This window comes from Perca fluviatilis, chromosome 12 (genome assembly GCF_010015445.1).
Source record: "Perca fluviatilis chromosome 12, GENO_Pfluv_1.0, whole genome shotgun sequence".
NCBI classification, from domain to species: Eukaryota; Metazoa; Chordata; class Actinopteri; order Perciformes; family Percidae; genus Perca; species Perca fluviatilis.
This window is the reverse complement of record NC_053123.1, coordinates 2636348-2659578: the sequence shown is the minus strand read 5'-3', so window position 1 is coordinate 2659578 and position 23231 is coordinate 2636348. Positions and strand designations below refer to the sequence as shown.

General features: G+C 39.9%; 1 protein-coding gene across 1 annotated transcript; it reads right to left on the bottom strand.

Annotated features, from left to right (window-relative positions):
- Positions 1-9684: 9684 nt before the first annotated feature.
- Positions 9685-21076, bottom strand: ifngr2 (interferon gamma receptor 2). Its single transcript, XM_039818028.1, has 7 exons — positions 20914-21076; positions 19255-19366; positions 18106-18275; positions 17046-17191; positions 13943-14084; positions 12239-12384; positions 9685-10971 (listed from the first exon to the last, which is right to left on the bottom strand). The coding sequence occupies exons 1-7, from the start codon at positions 20951-20953 to the stop codon at positions 10864-10866; spliced, it is 864 nt and encodes a 287-aa protein (XP_039673962.1). The 5' UTR covers positions 20954-21076; the 3' UTR covers positions 9685-10863.
- Between the last annotated feature and the right edge of the window lie 2155 nt (positions 21077-23231).

The following is a 23231-nucleotide window of genomic DNA, read 5'->3' as shown; positions in this document are numbered from 1 at the left end:
TTAGTTTGTATGGGAACTTTAGGAGACAGGGTTGTTATCAGATTATATCTGTATCTGCTGCTTTAGTTTTGTTCGTTAACAAAAGTGGAAAACAACATATAATTTGGGAACAATTATTAAAGTGCTCATATTATGCTCATTTTCAGGTTCATAATTGTTTTTAGAGGTTATACCAGAATAGGTTTACATGGTTTAATTTTCAAAAAACACCATATTTTTTTTGTACTGCACATTGCAGCAGCTCCTCTTTTCACCCTGTGTGTTGAGCTCTGTTTTAGCTACAGAGTGAGACGTCTCACTGCTGTTCCATCTTTGTTGGGAGTCGCACATGCTCAGTAGCTAGGTAAGGACTACTAGCCAGTCAGAAGCAGAGTATGAGGGCGTGCCATGACAGTTCCTAGGTAAGGACTACTAGCCAGTCAGGAGCAGAGTATGAGGGCGTACCCTGACAGTAGCTAGGTAAGGACTACTAGCCAGTCAGAAGCAGAGTATGAGGGTGAAAATGCAGATGACAGTAGCAGCCTAGGCGAAGCATTATAACGTGTGTTCCAAAGTGACCACGTTTGTCTCTGAAGTAAAGGCTGGACTACAATAGAGCTGTTTGGAGCAGTTGGTGAACATTGTTTTCTGTTGGAGATGGTAAGTCCCTTTGGGGGGGACTTTGGGCTTTTTCACTTTGTAAACCTATAACGTGCACAAAAAAAATATATAACACAATAAAGGAAAGGGAAAAAGCCAAAAAGCATAATATCAGCAGTTTAAGTAATGTTTGGTACCCTGGTAATATACAGTATATCACTAAATGTGAGATAAATTACCTATAAGATTTACCTTATCCTATATTAAATATAAATCTATAAATGTATTCTTCTGTAACACTCACAGAGTGTACAGTTTTTAAAAGTACTGTTTATGGATGGAGTAAAAAAGGAATTGACCAGATCAAATAGAATTGAGATGAAACCCAATATATTTGTGGACTTTCCTTTCATTTTTTGTATTCTCTGTAAAGCACTTTGAGCTGCATTTTATGTATGAAAGGTGCTATATAAATAAAATGTATTATTCATTTGAATGTAGTGCATTAGGGCTTTTGTTGTGAGCTGAATCTGAAGCACAGCGTGGCTATATGCTGTCGGTTGGTATTGAGCCTAATGCATCTGTGTGTCATCTCACTTGTAATATATTTACAATGAACATGTTCACTGTGGTAACAAAAGGACAGGCTCTCTCTCTCTCTCATTTGTCTTTCTTCTCAGCCCTTTATGACCTATTGAAACGCTGACTTTATAAACCTTCTAAATTTCTATACAGTATTAGTTTATTTTAAATAGCGCATTCACTGCTTACAGCTGGGGCTGCACATTGTTGATCTACAGAATGATTTTGAAATGTTTTCTACTACACCATAGTAAGGAAACCTGTATTGGAAGTTACCAAAAAAATGGTTATGTAAATACCGTATATGTATTTATTTGCCAGCAGGATATAATTATGTGAAATATTTGATAAAAATGTCATGTCTTGGGGTGCTCAGGTCTCACATTCAGGTTGGGAGTCCAGGCGTTAATCAAGCAGCGTACCATGACCATTCTCAATTCTGATTGGCTGGAAGATACGGATTAACCTTTGGGAACCGGACGCCTACGGTAGTACTGTAGGTGTGTGGTAGTGATGTATGAGTCTGTTTGAAGTTCTAAATGAATGTGTCAGTATTACAGTTTTTTACGATTGCTATGACACTTTTTTCAATACTTTTAACAACTTTTCTAAACTCTTAACACAGTTAGCACAACATCTGTCTGTGTAGGCTATACAATTAACACATTTCTTGTTGCTTTGACATAAAATGCATACAGTTAACACAAATTTAAAATGCTGGAACTTCTTTTACACACAAGCTCCACCAAAAGCAAAACAATGGATCTTCACTGCCAAATTTACAAATGCTTTCACACTGTATGTCAGAACAGATAACATCATGTTCTAAACCTAACTTATAGGCTAAAGTCAAAGTGAACAGCTGATCATATTGTAAATTGAAACACAAATATATCCCCTGCATTTTATACATGCATTTATTGAGAAACAACTGATTGAAGTTATGCAAATAGATCGATCACAGCTGATTCCCTTCTAGGAAACACACTCAGGTGTTGAGGTTCTTTCAATCGCATGATCATATGGTAGTACAGTAAAAGAGGACCTATTTGAACAATATACTGTAGATGAACACAGAAAATAAGAAAAATGCCTTCACGAGGGAGAGGAAGAGGAGTACCAGGAAAATTCTGTCTCTGTCTCCTTTTTTTCATAAACCCCACATTCTATAAAGCTACTCTGAGATGGGTCAATCATTTTTTGTATTGAATCTCTGCAGCAAAAGAAACAAAATGGTGTCCGGGTTGGATCAGTGGGTAGAGCAGGCACACATATACTTGGAGGTTTATTCCTCAACGCAGAGATCAAGGGTTCAAATCCAACTTGTGACGATTTACTGAATGTCTTTCCCCTCTCTCTCTCTCCCCCCTTTCTCAACTAGCTGCCCTGTCAAATAAAGGTGGAAAAGCCCAAAAAATATTCTTTGAAAAAAATTTACTAAACCCAACAAAACAAAAATGTAGAGAGGCTTCAAGAGAAACTGCAGTGCAAAACACAATCTATGATCAATACAATCACTATTGTCTATTCTATAAGGGCAGACCTGACTGACACATATAAAATAATGCAGTTTCTGTAATTCCATAGGATGTTAGTGTTTTGTATGACATTGTGCTATGATTGACTAAATGTTCCTGTTGGGAGAGAACATGTGTTAGTGTTTTGCAAGAATTATTTGATTTTGAGACATGATTGCATTGTTTTGGTAAACATAGTGTATTGTGTTAGTGAATTATTGTATTTTGAAAATTAGTGTTGGAGTTTAGTTTACAATGTGTGATTTTGAACATGAAATTAACTGTTTTGCCAATCGTGTGTTGTAGGTGTGTTGGTGCGTTAACAGTTTAGGAAAGTTGTTAAAAGTATTGAAAAAATTGTCATAGTGATCGTGAAAAACTGTAAACGGCAACAGTGAGGCTTAGCTTAGCTTGTCGCTAAGGTTATTTGTGTAACCACCAACAACCAAAACCAAGACAAAAGGCTTCTCATGAGCAGAAAAGGAATAATTTTATAAATCTCAAATGAAGCATTTCATTTAGAAACTTTCACATTAAACATGGTCATTTAATCCATTGTTAATATAAAAGTATTAACTGGTGCAGCTTTAAAATAAGTCTAGAACAACTAAATGAACAAAAAAGAAATGGATGGCCACATTTCTGTTGCCGTGTAACACGATTATTCCACCATCATGAACAAAGTAACTGTACAACGCTTTGATCATTTCCAATTAAAATGAGCAAACTGCCTTCTCTTTACTGAGACCAATACATATGTACACAAATACAACATGAATCATAATGAAGTGAGTTAAAACCATGGACTGTTAAAATAGCAGACGTTTTAAAGCTTCAAGTTTGCATTTTGGCCATCGCCTTTTGGTATTTAGAGGCCAGAAGTGACCATGTTTGAACAAAAGGGTCGAGTCATCCGGCAAAGTTTTGTCGGCGGGTAAACAAGGACCTCCGGGAACATGCTGTACTGAGGAAGACTTGGAACTAGCGATTGAGACCATGAACTTGTTAGGAAAGGGTTTACTGGGGTAATACAGGTTTTTTGGATTGCTTAAGCACGATTTTCAAAACAGGGCCCGTGTTTTCAAAACACTACACACAATTAGCACAACCACACACCCAATTAGCAAAACACTACAGATCCTTTGCATAATTAAACACTTGTAAAAACTATACACTTTTGTTTAAAAACCACACTTTGTTACCATATGAAACACACACGTTTCATATACTATACTCTGTTTGCACGAGTTACACTCTTCTGTGATAAACCTAAAACACTTTTAGCACTTCTACTTCCCTATGATTAGAGTAGGCTACCATCAACAAAGTACAAATATAATGTCAATTCACCAAACACTACACAAGACCAATGTTGCAGACTGAAGAAACTCATTTATTTCTCAACACGCCCAAAATGTTGACATGGAGATTCATAATACTGTAACAAAATGTCACTTTACGTATTGTACTGTAAGTTTACTGTAAAAAAAAAAAAAGGGTTAGGGTTAGGGGTAACTCTTCTATAGGGTTGAGGAATGGAGAGTATGGAGGAAGATATAGGACGGTGAAATGTGGATGTTGCTGAAACCAGTTCTGAACCAGAGCAGAGCGGTGGAAAGACACATTGTCCCAGACAACAATGTATTGCATATGATCGATTTGATTTGCTGCGGTTATGTTGTGCAATTGGTCCAAGAACGTAAGTATGAGTGCTGTGTTGTAAGGGCCCATATGGGCATGGCGGTGGAGGACCCCATTCTGTGTAATGGCTGGGTGTTATATTACCCCCACGTTGCCCTGGGACATGGACTACAGCCCTGGGACCAATGATGTTTCTTCCCCTCCTTCGTGTTCTCGTCAGGTTGAACCCAGCCTCATCTACGTAAATGAACTCATGCTGGATCTCCTCTCCATCCATTCGTAAAACTCTCTGAAGAACAGTGTCAGGCAAAATTGTGTAGTTTAGTGTAGATGTAGTATACATATTACAGTACAGTAAAAGATTATGAGACAGTATGCAAGATCACACTGCTAAAGTGAATACACACCTCTGCATAATCATGCCGCAGTCGTTTCACCCTTTTGAGAATTTGACGAAGGCACTCCGATAAATTTGCTTCATTTGAATATGTTTTTTTTGGATGCGTGCAGGTGGTGATTTTGAGACCTGCTGGATATCGTTGAAACTGGCGTGGTCATTGACAATGTTAGTTTGGAGCTGATTGAGTGTTATAGCATTGTTGGCCAAAACCATGTTTACTATCTCCCTCTCTTGCTGTTCTGTGAACATAGGAGGCCTTCCCCCTCGTCGTTCCCGACCCTCAATCCTATGTAGATACAAACAGTATACAATAGTACAGTAATTTCACAGGAAAAGGTAACAGAAGTGCTGATAGTGAATAGAATACAGTACTGTAAGCAGTTACTGAAACCGTGCAGATGTTTTTGATATGATGATATTTTTACAATACCTATTTTCCAGTCGAAATGTTCTTATCACACTTGCCACTGTGTATCGGCTTAGATTTGGCCGTACTCGCAGTCCAGCCTCCCTCAGCGTCAGGCCGTGGTTGACAACGTGTTCAACCAGTGTTGCGCGGATCTCATTTGTCAGATTCGGTCCTCTTTGAGCACCTTCTTGTCTTCCTCTTCCTCTACCTCCAGCATGGCCTCCATCTCTTCCTCTTCCTCTGTTGATTCCTCCTCTGTTGATTCCTCTTCCTCCCCTTCTTCCTCCCCTTCTTCCTCCTCCTTGTCCTCCTCTTTGTTCTCCTCCTCGTCTTACTCTTTCTCTGACTCTTTCCATTGTGCTTGAAGACCGATGAACTCACCTGCTGCTTTTAATAGTGCTTATACACCTGATTGGTGTGTCTACAATTAAGCAAACAAGTGTTTGCACACCTGATGACTGTGTTGAACCTATTGGTTGGACGGTGCGGTAATTTGACAGTCAGTGCTTTGGTATTGCAAGGAAGTGATTTCATGATAGATTTTTGTGTGTAATGTATGTTAAGTGTGTTTAGTGTTTTGCAAATCACTGTGTGTAGAGTTTTGCAACAAGTGTGAGGTTGACAATGTGCTTATAGTTGTGCAAATATGGGCTGATGTTTTGCTTCTTGAGTGTAAGGTTTTGCTAATAGTGTACTACTTTTAATTTTAGTGTGTAAGCAATCCAAAAAAACTGTAAATCAAGGGAGAAGTAGGGTCATTTCCCCATTGACTTCTATAGAAACTGATTTCTTTTTGGAGCCAGTGGAAATGAGCTAGAATGCAGCTTTTAAGGCACTTCATCATTGGCTTCACTTTTCTGACCCGGAAGTTTCCGCTTGGTGAAAACAAGTCTATCTAAAATTGGTGTGTCATCTGTATGTGTATGCTGTTTGCCTGTATAATAATAATTGTCCTACTTGCAGCTGCTACTACCTTTGAGAAGAGGTGTGCTCAAAACACCTGATTGGTCACACAGTGTACCTGTGAATGGACAGCGCTTCATTTGATGCAACATGCATCAATGTTGTAGCCAATCCAATTTGTAGCTCCATCACAAACAAGTTTTGTAAACATTAAAGAACTGTAGAAGGATCAGTTCCAAACATATTAAGAATTCATTTATTTTTATATAATCCACTGCAATAAAAAATGTGTGTGCGTGAGTGTGAGATTTTAATTAACTCACTTACAGTTTTTTACAATCACTTTGGCACTAATTTCAGAACCTCAACGTCATTTTTCAATTTTTGCAATGATCAAAAACAATATCAAAAAAACACTTGTTTCAATTGCTTGGATACAATACACATAAACCTGAGATCATGTGTTCATTTAACAGAGATCACCTGTTCAATACATCAAAGTACTACTAATTCAAAAAGCAATTCACACATTTCATTACAACAATCTATCAATCCATACAACTGCTCAAAATGATAAGTAAATGTTGCATTACTCTTAATGCATAGGGTGTGCATTGTATGGAAACAAACAATATTCCATGTTTAGATCATGAAAGTTTCGAGATAACAAGATTCATCGTCACCAATTAGTGTGGAGCATGAACCAATTAGACTACATTATCTATGGATGTAATATTTCATCATCATTCTTTAATGTACAGTATTGCTGTTTATCAGACACTGTTTCTATGGTCCCATGTACCACCTTTGACTATATACAGTATTGACAGTACTGCACTGTATGCATGCAGACCCGAGGAATTGCTTGTCCAATTCTGCCAACTCGTTACTGATGATTGAGATATATAGATATAGATATATATATATCTATATTTATATATATAGATATATATATATACATATATACTCATACCACATTATTCGCCATGCCTGAAGGTTTTTTCCAAGATGTTTGGCTAATTCCAATGTAGATGAGAACCTGCGGCCAAATCCACAAGACAGAGTTGATGAAGATGTAGAATACAGTAATCACTTCTTTGTTTTGCTTTTTACAGTACAAGCAAGTTGAGGAACACTGCATTTGATGTTTTACAGTACTACTGTCTTTTCTTTTCTATTTATTTCTTTTCCATTTATTTTTGCTTTGATTCAAATCAACCTATGTTGTGATCGTCCTGTATAGTTTTTCATCAATACATTTCAGATTTTGTTCAATGATTCCACTGTGTCTGTAGTATTCTCTCTACTACTGCAGTACTTTTACAGGGATTTATTTGCATGTAGTACCATAATGAAACACGTATCACCTATTTTGTACGAAAATATTTAATGATTGTAAGAACGATGACACAGTGAAACTATGGGTAGCTTGTGTGTGGGTGATCTAAAGTAACGTTTCAATGGTATATCAACATAAATTAGTTTTTTGAACCAATGATTGTGCAAGTGCAATATTTCTTTAAAGATATGAAGGCACAATGCAATGTTTTGAACATTGGATAGCCTGTGTTACAAGTGATGACCGTCGTGAGTTTTGTGTCTAGAGTTTTGAAAAATGAAATCAAGGTTCTGAAATTAGTAGCAAAGTGATTGTAAAAAACTGTAAGATTACTTTCGGTTATGTTTTAAAAAGGGACAGTTTGTCAAATTCCAAAAAGAGAACAAACCATCTGATTTGCCTACAGTATGGTAGCATCTATCCATGCAGGAAGCTGGGCGTTCTCCTGGAGAACCCCTCCTATCACCTCTATTCCAGCTAGCGAAGATGAAGAGCATGTTCATGCCACAGACTCCTCCCTCCTCGGCACACCACATGGCATCTTGCCCAGTCCGTTGTGCCAGTAGTAGCCATCAGGCTCTAGAACCATGACCCCCACAGGAGTCCTTTAAGACCTGCACTGTTTCTTACTTACTTTGGACCTTTCTTTTCTGAATCCTGCATGGACTCATTCATGTATTAATTTCGATCTATTGACAGATTGAGACTGTTCTCGTTCAGAGAGCCAGAGCAGATATCAGCTGCTCAGTGTTTTTGATTTTTATTTTCTTGGTTAAGTTCTCCCTCTCAGGAGAGGTCCTGTTTCATTCTCACTGCTGTTGCTGCCATGACTCCCACATTTCCCTTTAGGGATTAATAAAAGTTTCTCTTATTTTACAGGGCTTTGCTGTTATTTGCCCAGGTTTTGAGATATTTGCCTCAGAAAGGTCTGCATCAATAACACAATGGAGAACAATAGACTTGTTTTCAGCGCTCACTAATCGATTGTAATAGATTTTTGTTGTTGTTCTGATGTTCCTTTTTTAGAAACAGTGTCCCAGTTACAATAGATAATCCACAGGCCTCACTGTCAACACATTTAATTGGAGCAGCTTTCTCCTTCAGAAATAGCCCCTATGGAAACTGTTGACAGTGTTGTGTAGAAGAGAGATGGTTTTTTTAAGCTTTAAGCAACGCAAACCTAAAACTGAAGGCAGAGATGTCGATACTGCCCTCCCCCGAAAAACGCTAGGTTGTTTGTTCAAGCACCAATTATGACTCGTATTAACGTTGATAGTGGCGGCGCAATCTAGTGGCCTCCTGTAGTTATTACAGGAGCAAAAAAGGAAGTAAAGGGACAAAGTATAACGGCACCAAAGTCCACCTAAAGGTGCTTACACACCAGACAGACTGCCGACCGTCGACAGAAAAGCCAATCGAGATAATCAGTCGCGTCCCCGAGGTCCAAAAAACTGCCTCGGAACACACTGAGGTGACAGACTTGAGAAACGTAATACGTCTCCATAGCAGCAGGCGGCGCTACTCTGTATTGTTGCCCAAGAAATGAAAACCGGCAGCTGATTGGACGAACTGAAAGGGTTTGTTTTCTCTGGAAATTCAAAGCCAGACTGTCATGGCGGCTCGTTCAGAATACGATCTCATATTGTACTAAAATAGTTCACTGAAACATGTTTCTGAAAACATTTTAAGCAAGAAATAGGCTGTGCAGTTGCTGAATCTGTCTTCATTTCAGATCAACAAAGGTCAGTTTAAAAAGTTTAAAAGATTTTCATCAGATTTTGAGAGACTCTAGTCACGCTCATTCCGCTCGCCATTTCCGGGTGAGTCCCGACTGCCCTGCCTCCGACTGAACATGTCAGGTCGGCCAAAATGAACGCCGACAGACCCTCAGACAGACGACGGCACGGGACACACCAAACAGACTTGAGTCACTGACCTCGCCAGACTGTCAGACGGCCTAGTGTGTCCACACCTTAAGGAGGCAGGTTGGGGTGGTGGATTAGTTCTTCTAAACTTAACTAGGCCTAAGTAGTTTTGGTGCCTAAACCTAACCAAACTGCAACATTTTGACCACGACCGTTACATTATCTGGTTTAGATAGGAGGACGGAAAACGCTCCTGTGGGCCGTATTAGAAGGGAGGAATAAACGACCCATATCGTCGTATAGTTTGCAGAACTTGTTGGGGATGTCACATGAACGGGACGTTTAAAAACCAAAACTCAAAGAGGTTGAATGTTTTGTTGGGATTTAAATGTTCATAAAAGACACCAGCCAGCTGGCCTGCATTTGTTTATGGGGACAAATCACAAAGCTTTCAGTCTTTACATTAGTCATTTATTGCAAATCAGTGCCAGAACCGAAAAAGTCCCAAGGCCAACTGCAGGAGATCTGGACAAAACTCACATAACACATGATTTAAGTCATCGTCTCATAGAACTTTTCTAATTACAAAAGAAGTAAATAAACAAACAAACAAAAAACAACACGCTTGGCAATGTTGACATAGGTCAGGAAAAACCATGGACGCGGTCAATAATGGCAACATCATGATAGTCAGAAAATCTATATCTAATCTATATTCAGTGAATTAACAATAACAGTACAGAACCACTGAACACATATAACCTTAGCGCCTCCACTAAACGGAGGCTTTTTGCAGAATGGCTTGATTCATAAGTGTCAAGAAATATCCACGAGTCAAAATGTCCTCCCAGATCACAGATTAAACAAATTACAAATTTTATCAAACGCTCCTCAGCCCTACAAAGCTAAGGATTGTATCCGCGTGTTTGTAGGGTGTTTTATTAAACCAAACTTAGTTAATGCTGTGAGCGTTATATTGCTGTTCATTAATGGCTATAGGGCAAAAAAATAAATAAATGGGAGTGATACACTTTCAACTAAGCTAAAGCAGCACATAAAACATTATGAATGTACAGCAGTATTCTTGGCTCAAAGGAAGGCCCTGTGGAGATCTTCCCTAAAACGGTCTAATGTATGTGTGAGATGACGTCGCACTGTTCCTGTGCGATCCTGTCTGTGTGTGGCTTTAACTGTTTCTAATGAGCTGATTAATGACAACTGTGGCTCTCCATAGGTACACAAGGCAAAGTGCACTCTCTGTCACTTAACAGCGTAGGTATCTATGTAAAAATCTTTTATTAACTTTGGACCTCAGTGTTTATGTTAACAATTTCCTAGAGCTCTTGAGGCCATATTAAGCCAAATGAGAGCGGGGGTAGTAACAGTGTGGAGCCTTTTCATTTGAGTGATCTAGAGAGTGGTTCCGTCTTTTCATTGCTCCCTTTTCTCTCCTAGAGGGGAAGCCAAATGTTGATAAAATTAGACTTCCTCTTCCCAGCAATTAAGTTTGAACTAGAAATCAAATTGTCTCTTATCCTGAGGCCCGATAGAAATGTGAGAGAGTGTGGTTCAATGCTCAGGGCACAATAACAAGGCCATGAAGAGGAGGAGCAGCGCAGAAGCTGCTTTCAGGTGCTCAACTCCTGAGGGGAAATGGAAGTAATGACATCCCAGCACTCCTCAGTGGGACTGCTGCTGGAGATGGGAAGGTAATGGTCAGGAAATGGTTCCAGGAACTACCGGAGAAAAGAAACAAAAGTCAACCTTATTTAAATAAAGCAGTTACCTTGAAGACACTGTAGGCAATATGCACACTGTTAATAACTACATGTGAATTGCTGTGATCATATTTACTCAAAGCTGTCAGTAGGCTGGTGATCCTTTTCCTGTGTTTGCATTGACCTTATGTGTTATGTGTGCCGTCTACACGTGCTCAGCAGTAAATCTGCGCGGCCTGCTCCGTTGTTTTCCTCTGGTTGTGGGGGGGGCGGGGGGGGGGGGGTAGAGACAACTCGGAGGAAGCGCTAGCCTTGGAATGGCACACTGCTCCGAGTTGCCGCCGAGCACTGCCCTCAAAGTTCAAATTATTTCCACTTTGATCTCATATGCCGCTCGGGCTGCACAATATATCGTTTTTTTTTCATCGCATCATCAACTCCCTTAACATACGCATCACAAAAGGCTGAAACATATCGCAAAAGACACTCGAGAATTGTATATATTGAAAGTAGAAAACTGCGAATTAAAATGCAACTGCCATTCTTTTTCTTCTTTTTTAAGTGCTGCCTTTTATATTCAATTCAATGTTCAATTTGTTCAATAGAAGAATGTTGGAAATTATTTCCTTTCTTTTGTTTTAAATTCAAAAAGCAATTTGTTGTATTTTAGCAGAATATTGAAAGCAGCAGAACTGTAGAACTGAGTACACGGCTTATTTATCTTAAGTAATATCGTTATCGCAATATTCAATGTTATCGCATATTTTCTTGGGGGTGGGAATCCCCAGAAGCCTCACGACACGATATCATCACAATACCTATGTCACGATACAATATTATTGCGATTTTAAACATATTGCAATTTATTACCTTTTGATCCAACTTCAAACTTTTCCCAATTTCAAATGATGTCCCCAAAAGGAAACTTTGTTTGTTCATCTCACTTCAATGTTATTGCTGCAAAATGGGATTGTCAAGCAGAACAACACATATATAATAATAGATCCATACTTGGCGTCTGTGTATCGATAGAGTATTGCCACGGAAAATATCGCGATACTATGCAGTATCGATTCCCCCCCCATGCCTAATATTTTCCTCATATTGTGCAGCCCTAGTTGCCGCTGACCTTTCAAGGCCCAACCAATTCCTGAAGCATCGATGACGTTGACCTGCGCTGCGCCTCGCGGCCTTACCTCTGACCATGTGTAGCGCTGTCTGACACAGTGTATACACAGGGTGAGCTGGTGTTGTGTGGTGAATGTGTTTCAGTGTCGGTACTCACATCTCCTGGGAGCTCGTACGGCGGTCGCAGACACTGCTTGATTCTCTCAATCTTACAGATGAGGAAGTAGGCTATCACAGGAATCAGGAGGACCAGGACAATGATGAGCCCCACAGCTAGTATCACGGTTGGTGTCGAGTATATTTCTGGGAAATGTAACACACACACACACACACACACACACACACACACACACACACACACACACACACACACACACACACACACACACACACACACACACACACACACACACACACACACACACACACACACACACACACACACACACACACACACACACACACACACACACACACACACACACACACCTTATCGTGTGCTGACTTCCGAGGGTTTACGAGCTTTAAGACATTTTAAATAGATCACACAAACAATCAGATGACACACTTTTAAAAAGGACCATGCTGCTGTTTAAAAAAAAAAAAAAGAAATGCTCCAAACAATCCTCCCATCGTCCAATAAACTGTGAATATGCTTTTAGCTATGTTGTGCAGAAACTAAGTGTGCCAACAAACAGACCGATCGATGGGGGAGAAGAGGAGCTGCAGGAATGGTTTCTTTGGATGTTGCTTTTCCTCCTTCTCTTTACTGCTCTTAATACAAGCTGCTACCAACTCGTCAGAGCCACATTTCAAGTCTAGAGTGAGCATAAGATACTCAAAAGAGTATTTCTGTGGAATATTCCACAATTTGTTTCTGACTAAAAATCAAAAAAAATATAAACTTGCATTAATTAGTATTCCATCACAAGGAACACGTAAGCAGCTTAGGGCTGCAACTAATGAGTAATCATGATGATTATTTCCTCAATTAATCGATTAGTTGTTTGGTCTTTAAAATGGTGAAAAATGACCATCAGTGTTTCCCGAAGCCCAAGATGACGTCTCTCTCAAACGCAAAGATATTCAGTTGACTGTCACAGAGGAGTGAACAAACTAGACTACTACTAAAAATATTCAAATTTAACAAGGTGGAATTAGGCTACGTTCAGACTGCAGGCCTTAATGCTCAATTGAGATTTTTTTTTTCTTTTTAAAAAAAGGTGGCCTGCATCAGACTCAAGTACTGGGCACGGCCTAAAAGTGACTTGCATGCGCAAACGTGTAACGACTGGGACGCTACGCGCCCGGTGTGAACGGACAGATTGGATAACATGGGTGCCGAAATAAAAATTGCTGTATCAGAACTGGAAAAGATCGGATGCCACATGACTCGGGCTGTTTACACAGTCGTGAAGAAAATAAATAAATAAATCAGATATGAGCAAAAAATAAATAAATAAATTTAAAAAATTCGGATTTGGGTCACTTTTGCCGGCAGTCTGAACGTAGCCTGAGGAACTTTAATATGTTGTTGAAACAACTTAAACCGATTACTTGATTATCAAACTAGTTGGCGATTAATTTAATAGTAGAAAACTTATTGATTAATCTTTGTGATTGTTTAAATCTCTTCCTTCCTGGTGCTTTCAAGGAAGGTCGGATATTCAAGATTGAGTATAAGAGTGGACCGCCACACACTGCCTGCACTATATTGCAAGATTGTATATTGTTCTATATTGTGGCCTGTGTCAAGGCAACAACAAAAAAGTGCAACACAGCTAATTTGATTGTTTAATGCACATTTCTTTGCATGGCTAAACAACTTTCTTAGCAGCAGAAACGACAACCATGGTCTTACTTGATGGTGGGATGAGCACACACTGGGGACAGGTGGGCAGTCCGACGCATTTTCCATAGTTAATATTCTGCACCTGTACACAGTACCGCTGTCCCTCCTGCAGCTCAGGGATGGTCACGGAGGCCAGAGGATCTTCATCATACTTCGAGGGGAAAGCGTTTAGAGAACATTAACATAATTAGAATCAGAAAAGGTTTTATTGCCACAATAAGTACACTTATGTGGAATTTGCCTTGGTGAAAGGAGCATACATTAAACAAACAAACAAATTTATAAAAATGTATAAATACAAAGTAACTGTTGCATAGAAAGAAAGGCTGAATGGGTTGAGAATATATACAGTAGTATCTGCGATGGGCAGATGTAAAGTCCAGGAAGAAGGTTAGTGGAAGTGTAGTGACTAGGGATGGGGGTAAAGAATCAGTGTCAGTGGGGGGTCTGGGGCGATATGACAGTTGGAAGACCAAAAGTTCCTATTAATCAACAAATACTGGTGTTGTGAAATGTTTCTTTAAAAGCACTTGAATAAGCAATTCATGTTTAGTTTAAAACAGTCTAAAGGAAATGTTAAATTAATAGTGTGGTTAAAACTCCCTATTTACTTTACTTATAGTACTTGATTTACAGCTAATGTATGTGAAAAAAAGTACACAACCTTATTTGTTTAACAGTAATTAAGTACTACTACGAACCGTCACAGGAAGTGCTTTTACTTTGAAGTAGCTTACACAGAAGTTGTATGTTGTGTACCCGAGCTAGCTTGTGTGAGGAAATGAGTCGCTAGATGCAAAACGTGTCCGTCAGGCTGAAGTTGTTCACTTTCTTTTTTGTAAAACTGCAACATATTGAACAGTAAATGGTCACAGTAAAAGACAAGCGTTTTTGGTCGGCATTTGAAGCCACTACACTACAGCTGGTTCTGTTTTTCACTGGTAACATTTAGGGATGATTGCGATGATTTTCTCATGAAAGTAAACTCAATTTTAAAGTGCATCTTTTCATCCAATATTGGCCATTAGCTGGAAGCATCCTGAAACTCTAACAGGCAGTTATTGTTCCACACAGCCTTGAAACCAGACATGCAGGCTGCTAGCCAAGAAATGTACTTCTGCTAAACAGACTCAGAGAGCCTGCACAAGAATGTGCCTGGACTGTTGGGTGTATGCACAAATGGCAAATAAAAAAATCCTGAATTTTAAAACATTCTAAATGTAGGTGATTACAGAGAGCAGGAGGGGACTGAACAGAGGTTTAACGGGCGGAGCTGCTCACATGTTGCCTGTGATCAACGGGTTTGTCGTTTGCCGACCAAATGAAAGGAAGAAGAAGAGATTTAGCTTTTTGTTTAGTGCGCTAGGAGACTGTTGACATGACCCGACAATGCTGGTGGGTAACACATTTCCAAAATGAACAAACTTAGTGTGAACATAGTGTTGGGTCTCTTACAGTACACATTCAACAGGAAGCAACAGCATGTGTACTTGTGTTAAACTAACAAGGGGCTCTTCTCATTTCTCTATTATGTGCCTCCTCCTCCTCTCTCCTCCTTCCTCCTTCCTCCTGTCTGTAACCCGAAAAACTGATATCACGCGGCATCTTGAAGGATGTCTCAATTACTAAAAATGCATCCCAAGGAGCCAGGAGAGAAGGCTTGCAGGAGGAGCTATGAGCGAGGACGTACGAATCACATACTGATATTGGGCCGATACTGACTCAACGGCTGAATCGGGTATGTTGTCTGATTACACGTTTGTGCGCCACGTCATGCTGAAGCAGCAAGCATCAAGCAAGCATTACTACTTTACCACTTCCTTCCCGTTTTGATGGCAGCAGATGACAGCAGCATCTAGCTTCCTGTCTGTTAGCATGTACACAACACTGTGTATAAGTCACAGTAAAAACTATAAAATTACACCGTACCCTTTGCTGGAGTTGGACTAGGTTAACTAAATGTTTTACCGGGGTATTACTGACTCTAACGGACCGTAAATAAGAACCGTTAACACTTTATTTAGCCTGTGTATTAGTGATGGGACGTTTGACACCGAAGCTTGTATTACTCTCGCAAAGCACACTGGGTCGAAACAGCGTTGGAGCTTGTATTAAATTGAAATAAGCATGTGACTGATGTTTTTCATACAGCTATAATAAGCACGAGACACCTGCTCCACATGTAACGGTAGTGGGAACCATACCTCAGTCTATAGCGTTGCCTTTCCTCCAACATAGGCTATGTTGCGAGACGAAATGAAATCAAAAAGGCTTGTGTAGTAGGCTAAGCATTCATGAGCTTGACTTCATGTCGCTGCATGCTTACAAACGGCCCGTTAGAAATCACTGGAACATCGCAGGGTTTATCAGTGCGGCTTGTAATTTATTCGATTAGCCTATTAATGGAAATTAGCCTACTTCCACACACCTGTACGTAATTCTACGTAGCGGTAGAAGGTGGCATTGTTGCTGCAGTTTATTGAATTCATATTTAGCCTAATTCAACATATTTACACTCAAATCCTGATCACAGTAGTTTATATTATTATATTATAATGTGATATTCAAACATAGGCTTTATATTTTTAATTCAGTCATGTCGTTTAATTCAAGTTCAGTCATGGCCATATGCATGTGATCATTCTGTCTCTCCTATGTCCATGTTGTGAGCTTCGTTTTGTGTCGAGTTCATTCATTCAGTCATTTCTGCTGGGTTGTCTTCGATGCTTTGACGCTTCGGATCATTTTGCGATACAATCAGGAAGAAGCTTCAGAGGCTCCACAAGGCTTCGTTCGCCCATCACTACTGTATGTTGCTTATACTAATCGCTTACATTAGGCCTGCAAACCACTCATTATTTCTGCTCTCTCTGCCTGAATCTTTTCTTGTTGTTTTTTTCGATCAATCACTTGGGAGTTTTATGAATGTCAAGCAGGATGTATTTAAAATGTTCCTTTCCTGACATAAAATATTAACACAACAAGAGCCATATTTAGTATCACGAAAATGTGTTAACTGGGGGCAAATATCTCAGGTGGGAGGGACTAGGACGCGAGGAGAGGAGGCGGGGATGTACACACTGAGAAATGAGGAGAGGGGAAGGTTTCTCACCAGCAGGGGCTCTCCTTCCTTGCCATAGTAAACCCTGTGTTTTGCATGGCCTGCATAGTCCCGGGCCAAACTGTGGTTCCTACTCAAATGAACAGTCAGGGAGCCGGGCCCTGGCATCAGGCTGAAGTAAGGAGTACAGGAGTCACCTGGAAGAGCAGAACACATACACTGAGTGTTGACACAATCAGGATGGGGCTTAGCCATCTGTCCTCAATCACCATTGTAGGTGTGAGATCTCATACAGTATGACCAACAAAAACAACTTTTCAGACCTATAATAAATCTCATAGTTGTTGTCATGTTGGCTGGTTGGTTTGTGTACAACAATCCCATATGTCTTAATCAGAAAATGCTATGTGGAAAAAGGCCTTATTCAGAATATCCAAACAGAATATGCTGTTTACATGACCCCTATCAGATTTGGAATACTGGCCTTTACAGCATATAGTGGAATATTATAGTGCATGTAAACATACTCAATGACTTTACTTAAGTTATGAAAGCCTGCTATGGGTTTGTTAGCTTTTGACACTTCACAGAATCAGAAAGGGATTTCTTTTCACACTTTCAAGGAATTTGCCTTGGTTGTTGGTGCATACATAAATATATTAAAAATGAATTTGAAATAAACAATAAATACAGAAACAAATATGTACGTATAACTGTTGAACATTAAGAAAAGAGAGAAAGAGAGTGAGAGAGAGAGAGAGAGAGAGAAAGCGAGAGCCAGATAGAGAAAGAGCGAGAGAGAGAGCGAGAGCAAGCGAGAGCGAGAGAGAGAGAGAGAGAGAGAGAGAGAGAGAGAGAGAGAGAGAGAGAGAGAGAGAGAGAGAGAGAGAGAGAGAGATGGATGTGGTTCATACACCATGTGGTTGACACCATGGTTAGGTTGGTTAACACCTAGAATCACACTACATGAGAGAAGGGCACACCCTAACTCTGATTTTACCTTGACATCAAATTGTAAAGGTCTGCACAAACTATGAAAGGCGAGAGTGATCGCGGCGTTATGACACTGATGCACACAGCTCTGTTGCCATGGCAGCTCGTGGTTTCTCACCATGTCTGCTACAGGCTTCGACTGGTGTCGAGGTCAGCCCACGCCTCTCTGCTTGCACACGCAGCCTGACACAGCCGTGCTCGTCCTCAGCTTTGGTGGAAGTTACATTACAGGAATTTGAAGATATATGGACGCAGGAGGTTACATTTTTCCACACACCGATGTCAAAGCTGAGGACAAGGAACAGGAGATTTACAATCAGTCCACAGTCTGTCATGATGTTAATAACAATGTTTGCATTAAAATGTAAATTCAGTGTGGAAATACTGTCTATGAGCTGTGTCACCATTTATTAATAACTGCTCTAAGCAAAAATAAAAATGCTACAGAAGGGAAATATAATGCAATAATTGCCTGGCATATGTCCAGACAAAATAAAAGGAGACATATTGTGCTTATTTTCAGCTTCGGAATTGTATTTTGGGGGGTCTACAAGAACATGTTTACATGATTTAATGTTGAATTTTTTAGAATTCATACGGTGTCTGAATATACCTGTATTCACCTTCTGTCAAAAACGCTCAGTTTTAGCACTGTGTCTTTTAGGCCCCCTCCTGAAAAAAGCCCAGCCTGCTCTGATTGGCTTGCGAGGAAAATATGGCGCACCTTTGCAAAGGTAGTTCTTAAGTCATGGGCGGAGATACTCAGATGGGGGCAGTATTTTCTAATGAGCCTGCATGGGACATAGGAAGGGGAGCTGACTCTGAATGCTTGTTCCCTTGGCTTCTGATCCAGGCAGTAGGCCTGCACGATAAATCGTTATAAATTCGTGATCTCGATTCACCCCTGTCCGTGATTTAATTTTTAAAGGACTTTTTTTTTTCCTCTCCTTCAATTGATTTATTGAAAGCATTTGACATTGACATGTTTTAATTATGTAAAGACATGATCAAGGAGTTCAGATAGAGCCTGTATCAGGGCCATATTTAGTTCAATGTGTTATACTGTATGTCACTATGTTTGGTAGCCTACTGTACTTAATGGCCAGTATTAACTTTATTTTCTTTACAAGTCTCTATGTTTACAGGCTTATAGTGATGCGCAATGTGCTATAGGTGCCCAAAAAAAAATCTATGTTTGGTACTGCCAATTTGTTTTGCAGGTTGTAGAATCCCACACTGCAACAGGCACCACAGCATCAGAGCTCACCTGCTGTACTCAACAGTGTAGGTGGTATCTCCCTCCTCTGCGGCAGGAGTCCATGTCAGCAGCCAGTTATCAACATGGACGTTCTGTGGAGCCGGTGGTGACGCAGACAGTGCTGAGAGAGATGGGAATGGACATGGACAGAGGAGCAAATGAGAATATGATAGTTTTTTGACACTTTATGCTTGAATACCAAGCAGTGCTGTAAAATTAAAACAATCCGAAAGAAAAAACTGCAGGTCATCGAGTGGTCACTTGAGGCTGGCTCCAAAAGGGATTAAATCCCCCCGTTAGAATGCCCAACTTTACAGGTTTACTAAATAGTACAAAACAGTTCGTCTCTGTAGGTGAACTTAGGCTCACCCTTCATGACAACTTTATATTTAATTACAGTGAGGCTTAAAGTTATGCATAATTAAGGGCATGCCACTTTAAGTGACAGGTGGCTTCCGTCAAAAAAAGGTGAGCATAGACTGTAGGCTTCATTCAGCCGCCTCAGCTCCATCCACGCTCCATGGATACTACAATGGATGCTCCCCGTCCATCGGACTAGCCAGGAGTTAGGCGTATGTAATCTCGAGGCGTATGTAATTCCTCCACAGAGCTGCGGAGGAAGGTCTGGCTGGTCCACACAGCATTCCAGGATGGGAGAAAATGTGCTCTGGTTTTTACTATAAATATAGTCTTTGGGGAATACAAGAGAAAAAATCTAAATTTGGATCAATCTGACCACTCTTTCTTAACAATAATCACTATGGTAATTTGATGGTTAGAGGGCGCTTTTGTATGCATTTTACTTTTTGACCATTTCATCATCTTCTAACAATAAAACCATACAAATATTTAGAATGAATTAACCCTTGTGTTGTCTTCCCGTCAACCTTGATTGCTTTTTCCAACGTTTTAAATTGTAAAATCTTTCTTCTTTACATGTTCAGGACTTATTTCTACGTCCCATATTTTCTGATTAACAAAAATTGAAACGAGTCAATTTGAACCGAAGTCAACACAAGGGTTAAAACAATGACCGGTTATAATGCCACTTTTGGGTGTTTAAACTTTCGCCCGTATGAGATGCAACAATCAGCGTTAGAAAGTGTGTGATTTGTCAAACTACAAATGGAGAGATCAACCATCTGTTTCCTAGGAGCACAAGGTGGGAATGACATTTCGGATACTTTGTTGTAAGTTTGACTGAAATTCAAAGTGTTCAGAAGTCACTGACCCCAATGTGAAGCGGAGCTAGTTGGTGACCAGTCAAGTATGAGGTTGCTGATGTTCAAAAAGCATATAGATTATAGTTTTACTCAAAGAGTTCAACTTTTAATGAAATGAATTGTTGTTTAACGGAATCACAATGCCCTTTACGAATCAACTATAACATTTGTAATTGAGTCTCCCTGCTATCTAAACAGCTGTTTCCATAATAATAAAGAACGGCTTTGTTTAAGACTAGCTAATGGTAACGTTAGCAGCCTAACGTTAAGTGTGGGTGTTTAGCTAGTTTTAGTTTCAGTCTATGGTTTTTAGCGAGCGTTAGCTTGAGAGAAGTTAGGACTTTCATTTCCACACGCAGGCTATTGCCTCACAACTAGCTAGCACATAGAGGTATCCTTAGGTTAGCTAAACACCAAACTCCAACTCTTAAGGCTAATTAATTACCTTGGACGACGAATAGAATGAACAGGACTCTGAAAAGCATCGTAACAGAGTCATTTCACAGCGTGCCCGAACACACTTGTCACCATAGCACTTTATCTGTCTGTTGAGCGATAAGACGACACTTCCCCGAAACCTGGAATTGACACATTCTGGGAAGTTCCTTGTTTTTTTGGTAGCTTCCTGAAACGCCCCTTAAAGGAAACAGGGGCGATTCCAGGATTTTTAAAGTGGGGTGGCCCAATAATCAGTCAGGGGGGCCCAGGGGATTTTATCAGAAGACAACATAGAAAATCTGCTTAGAAATATAGTACATTTTTGATAGGATAGAACAACACAATTCAATTTTGTTGAATAAAACACATCACATTCATTATTAATTTAACTTGTCAACAAATTGTATATCCAAAACAGTACACATTTTCAATGGGCTCTGAAGGCAAACATTTAGATATGTGGAAACATTAATTGGTCATGTGACAAGGACTGGGAAGGTTTTTTGTCACAGGACCGTATAAAAATAATGTGCAATACACTACACAAACCTTGCTGTACACAGTTTTGAGATAATAGCAAACAGAACAGAAAGAAGTGTGCAATACACAATTTATTTCTTACAGCAACAAGTGCTCTACAGTTGGTTCAATATGTTTCTACTTCTAAATTGGCCTCAAAAACAAAGTACACAGTTGCCATACAACATGTGTTTAAAGCGCCCATATTATGCTCATTTTCAGGTTCATAACTGTATTTTAATGTTGTACCAGAATAGGATTACATGGTTTAATTTTCAAAAAACACCATATTGTTCTTGTACTGCACAGCTCTCTCTCACTGCTGCAGATCCTCTTTTCACCTGGTTTCTGTTTTAGCTACAGAGTGAGACCTCTTTTCATCTTCTTCTTCTGTACTATCTTTGATTGCACTCGTACATGCGCAGTAGCTCAGATGTAGAGCATGTCAGCTAGCTAACTCTAGAGACAGTAAAAGAAAGCCTGTTTCTCCAACTTTGGTCAGTTACAAGGCAGGATTAGCTGGGAGACTTCTAAATGAGGGCGCACATGTAAGTAGTTCTTTTGTAGATTATGGTGAACTTGTGTGTGTTGTAGCAGTGCTTTGCTATTGAGAACGACGTAGCATGCTAGCGTTAGCGTTAGCCGACTAGCGCTAGCATTAGCCGGCTAACGCTACGAGCTAACGGTTGTGGTTAGCCAGCTCATTTCGGACTGTGACGTCACAGTCCGAGGCCGATTTTGAACAGCTCACTAGGAGACTGAAGGCAGGACACATTCAGAAACCGTATCTCACTCAAAACAGCATGGATGGATTTTTTTCAAAGTTTGTATGTGTGTGGAAGCACCAGAGACACAAAAGAACACCCCAAATCCCAGAAAAAGTGTTTTTTTCATAATATGGGCACTTTAAAGTATACATCCATTTACCAAATGGAAAGGCAGCGATTGGCAGAACAGGCAGCAAAGTGACAGTACTCTGATCCAAGGGAAATCAAATTTTGTCAGATTGACAACACTCTACTCCAATGGATTGGGGGGGGGGGGGGGGGCAGCAGGGGGGTCAATCATATGTCAGGGGGGCGGGTGCCACCCTTTAGACCCACCCCTGAAAGGAAACATGACCTATATTACACACCAATAATAATAATATTATTAATAATATAATAAATAGTGTTAAAATATTGATATTGTTGCTGTCATTTGATTGCTATGACATATATGTTTTATATCTATGGCTACGACTACGACATAAATGGATACATAGGGCCTATGGTAAGCAAAAACTAGGCTGTGGCATTTAAACTATGTTCAATTGGTAATAATGGGTCGAATGTGTGCCAAGACATTATTCCCCACACTTTACACTTATAGTCTGAGGCTCTTTTGAACCATCTGTAAATTTCAACAGCTTAACTGCTAAGTGCTGCTTAATATAATGCTGCACTATATTCCCAGCAGATATCTGCTTGGACTTCTTTCTCAATTTCAATTGGATATTTATTTTAATTTCTACTAATGGCATCACAACCTGGGAGGAATAGCTGAATACAGGACTGTTGGACTATATTTTATATTACCTAAACCTATATTTTCAGCTTTTACATTTCCCATCCACATAAAACTATGGAAATTGGACTTGTTATGCTCCCAACAATCCTGCAAAATGGCCTTTGTAGGGTGATCTCTACCATGATCTTGTAAATTGACCCAATACGCCAGTCACTTATGTGATAGCTCCTCGACTCCTCGGTCCTCGGCTGAACTGGAAGTTGTTCTGTCCCTCCTCGGTAAAGGGCGTCTCAAAGC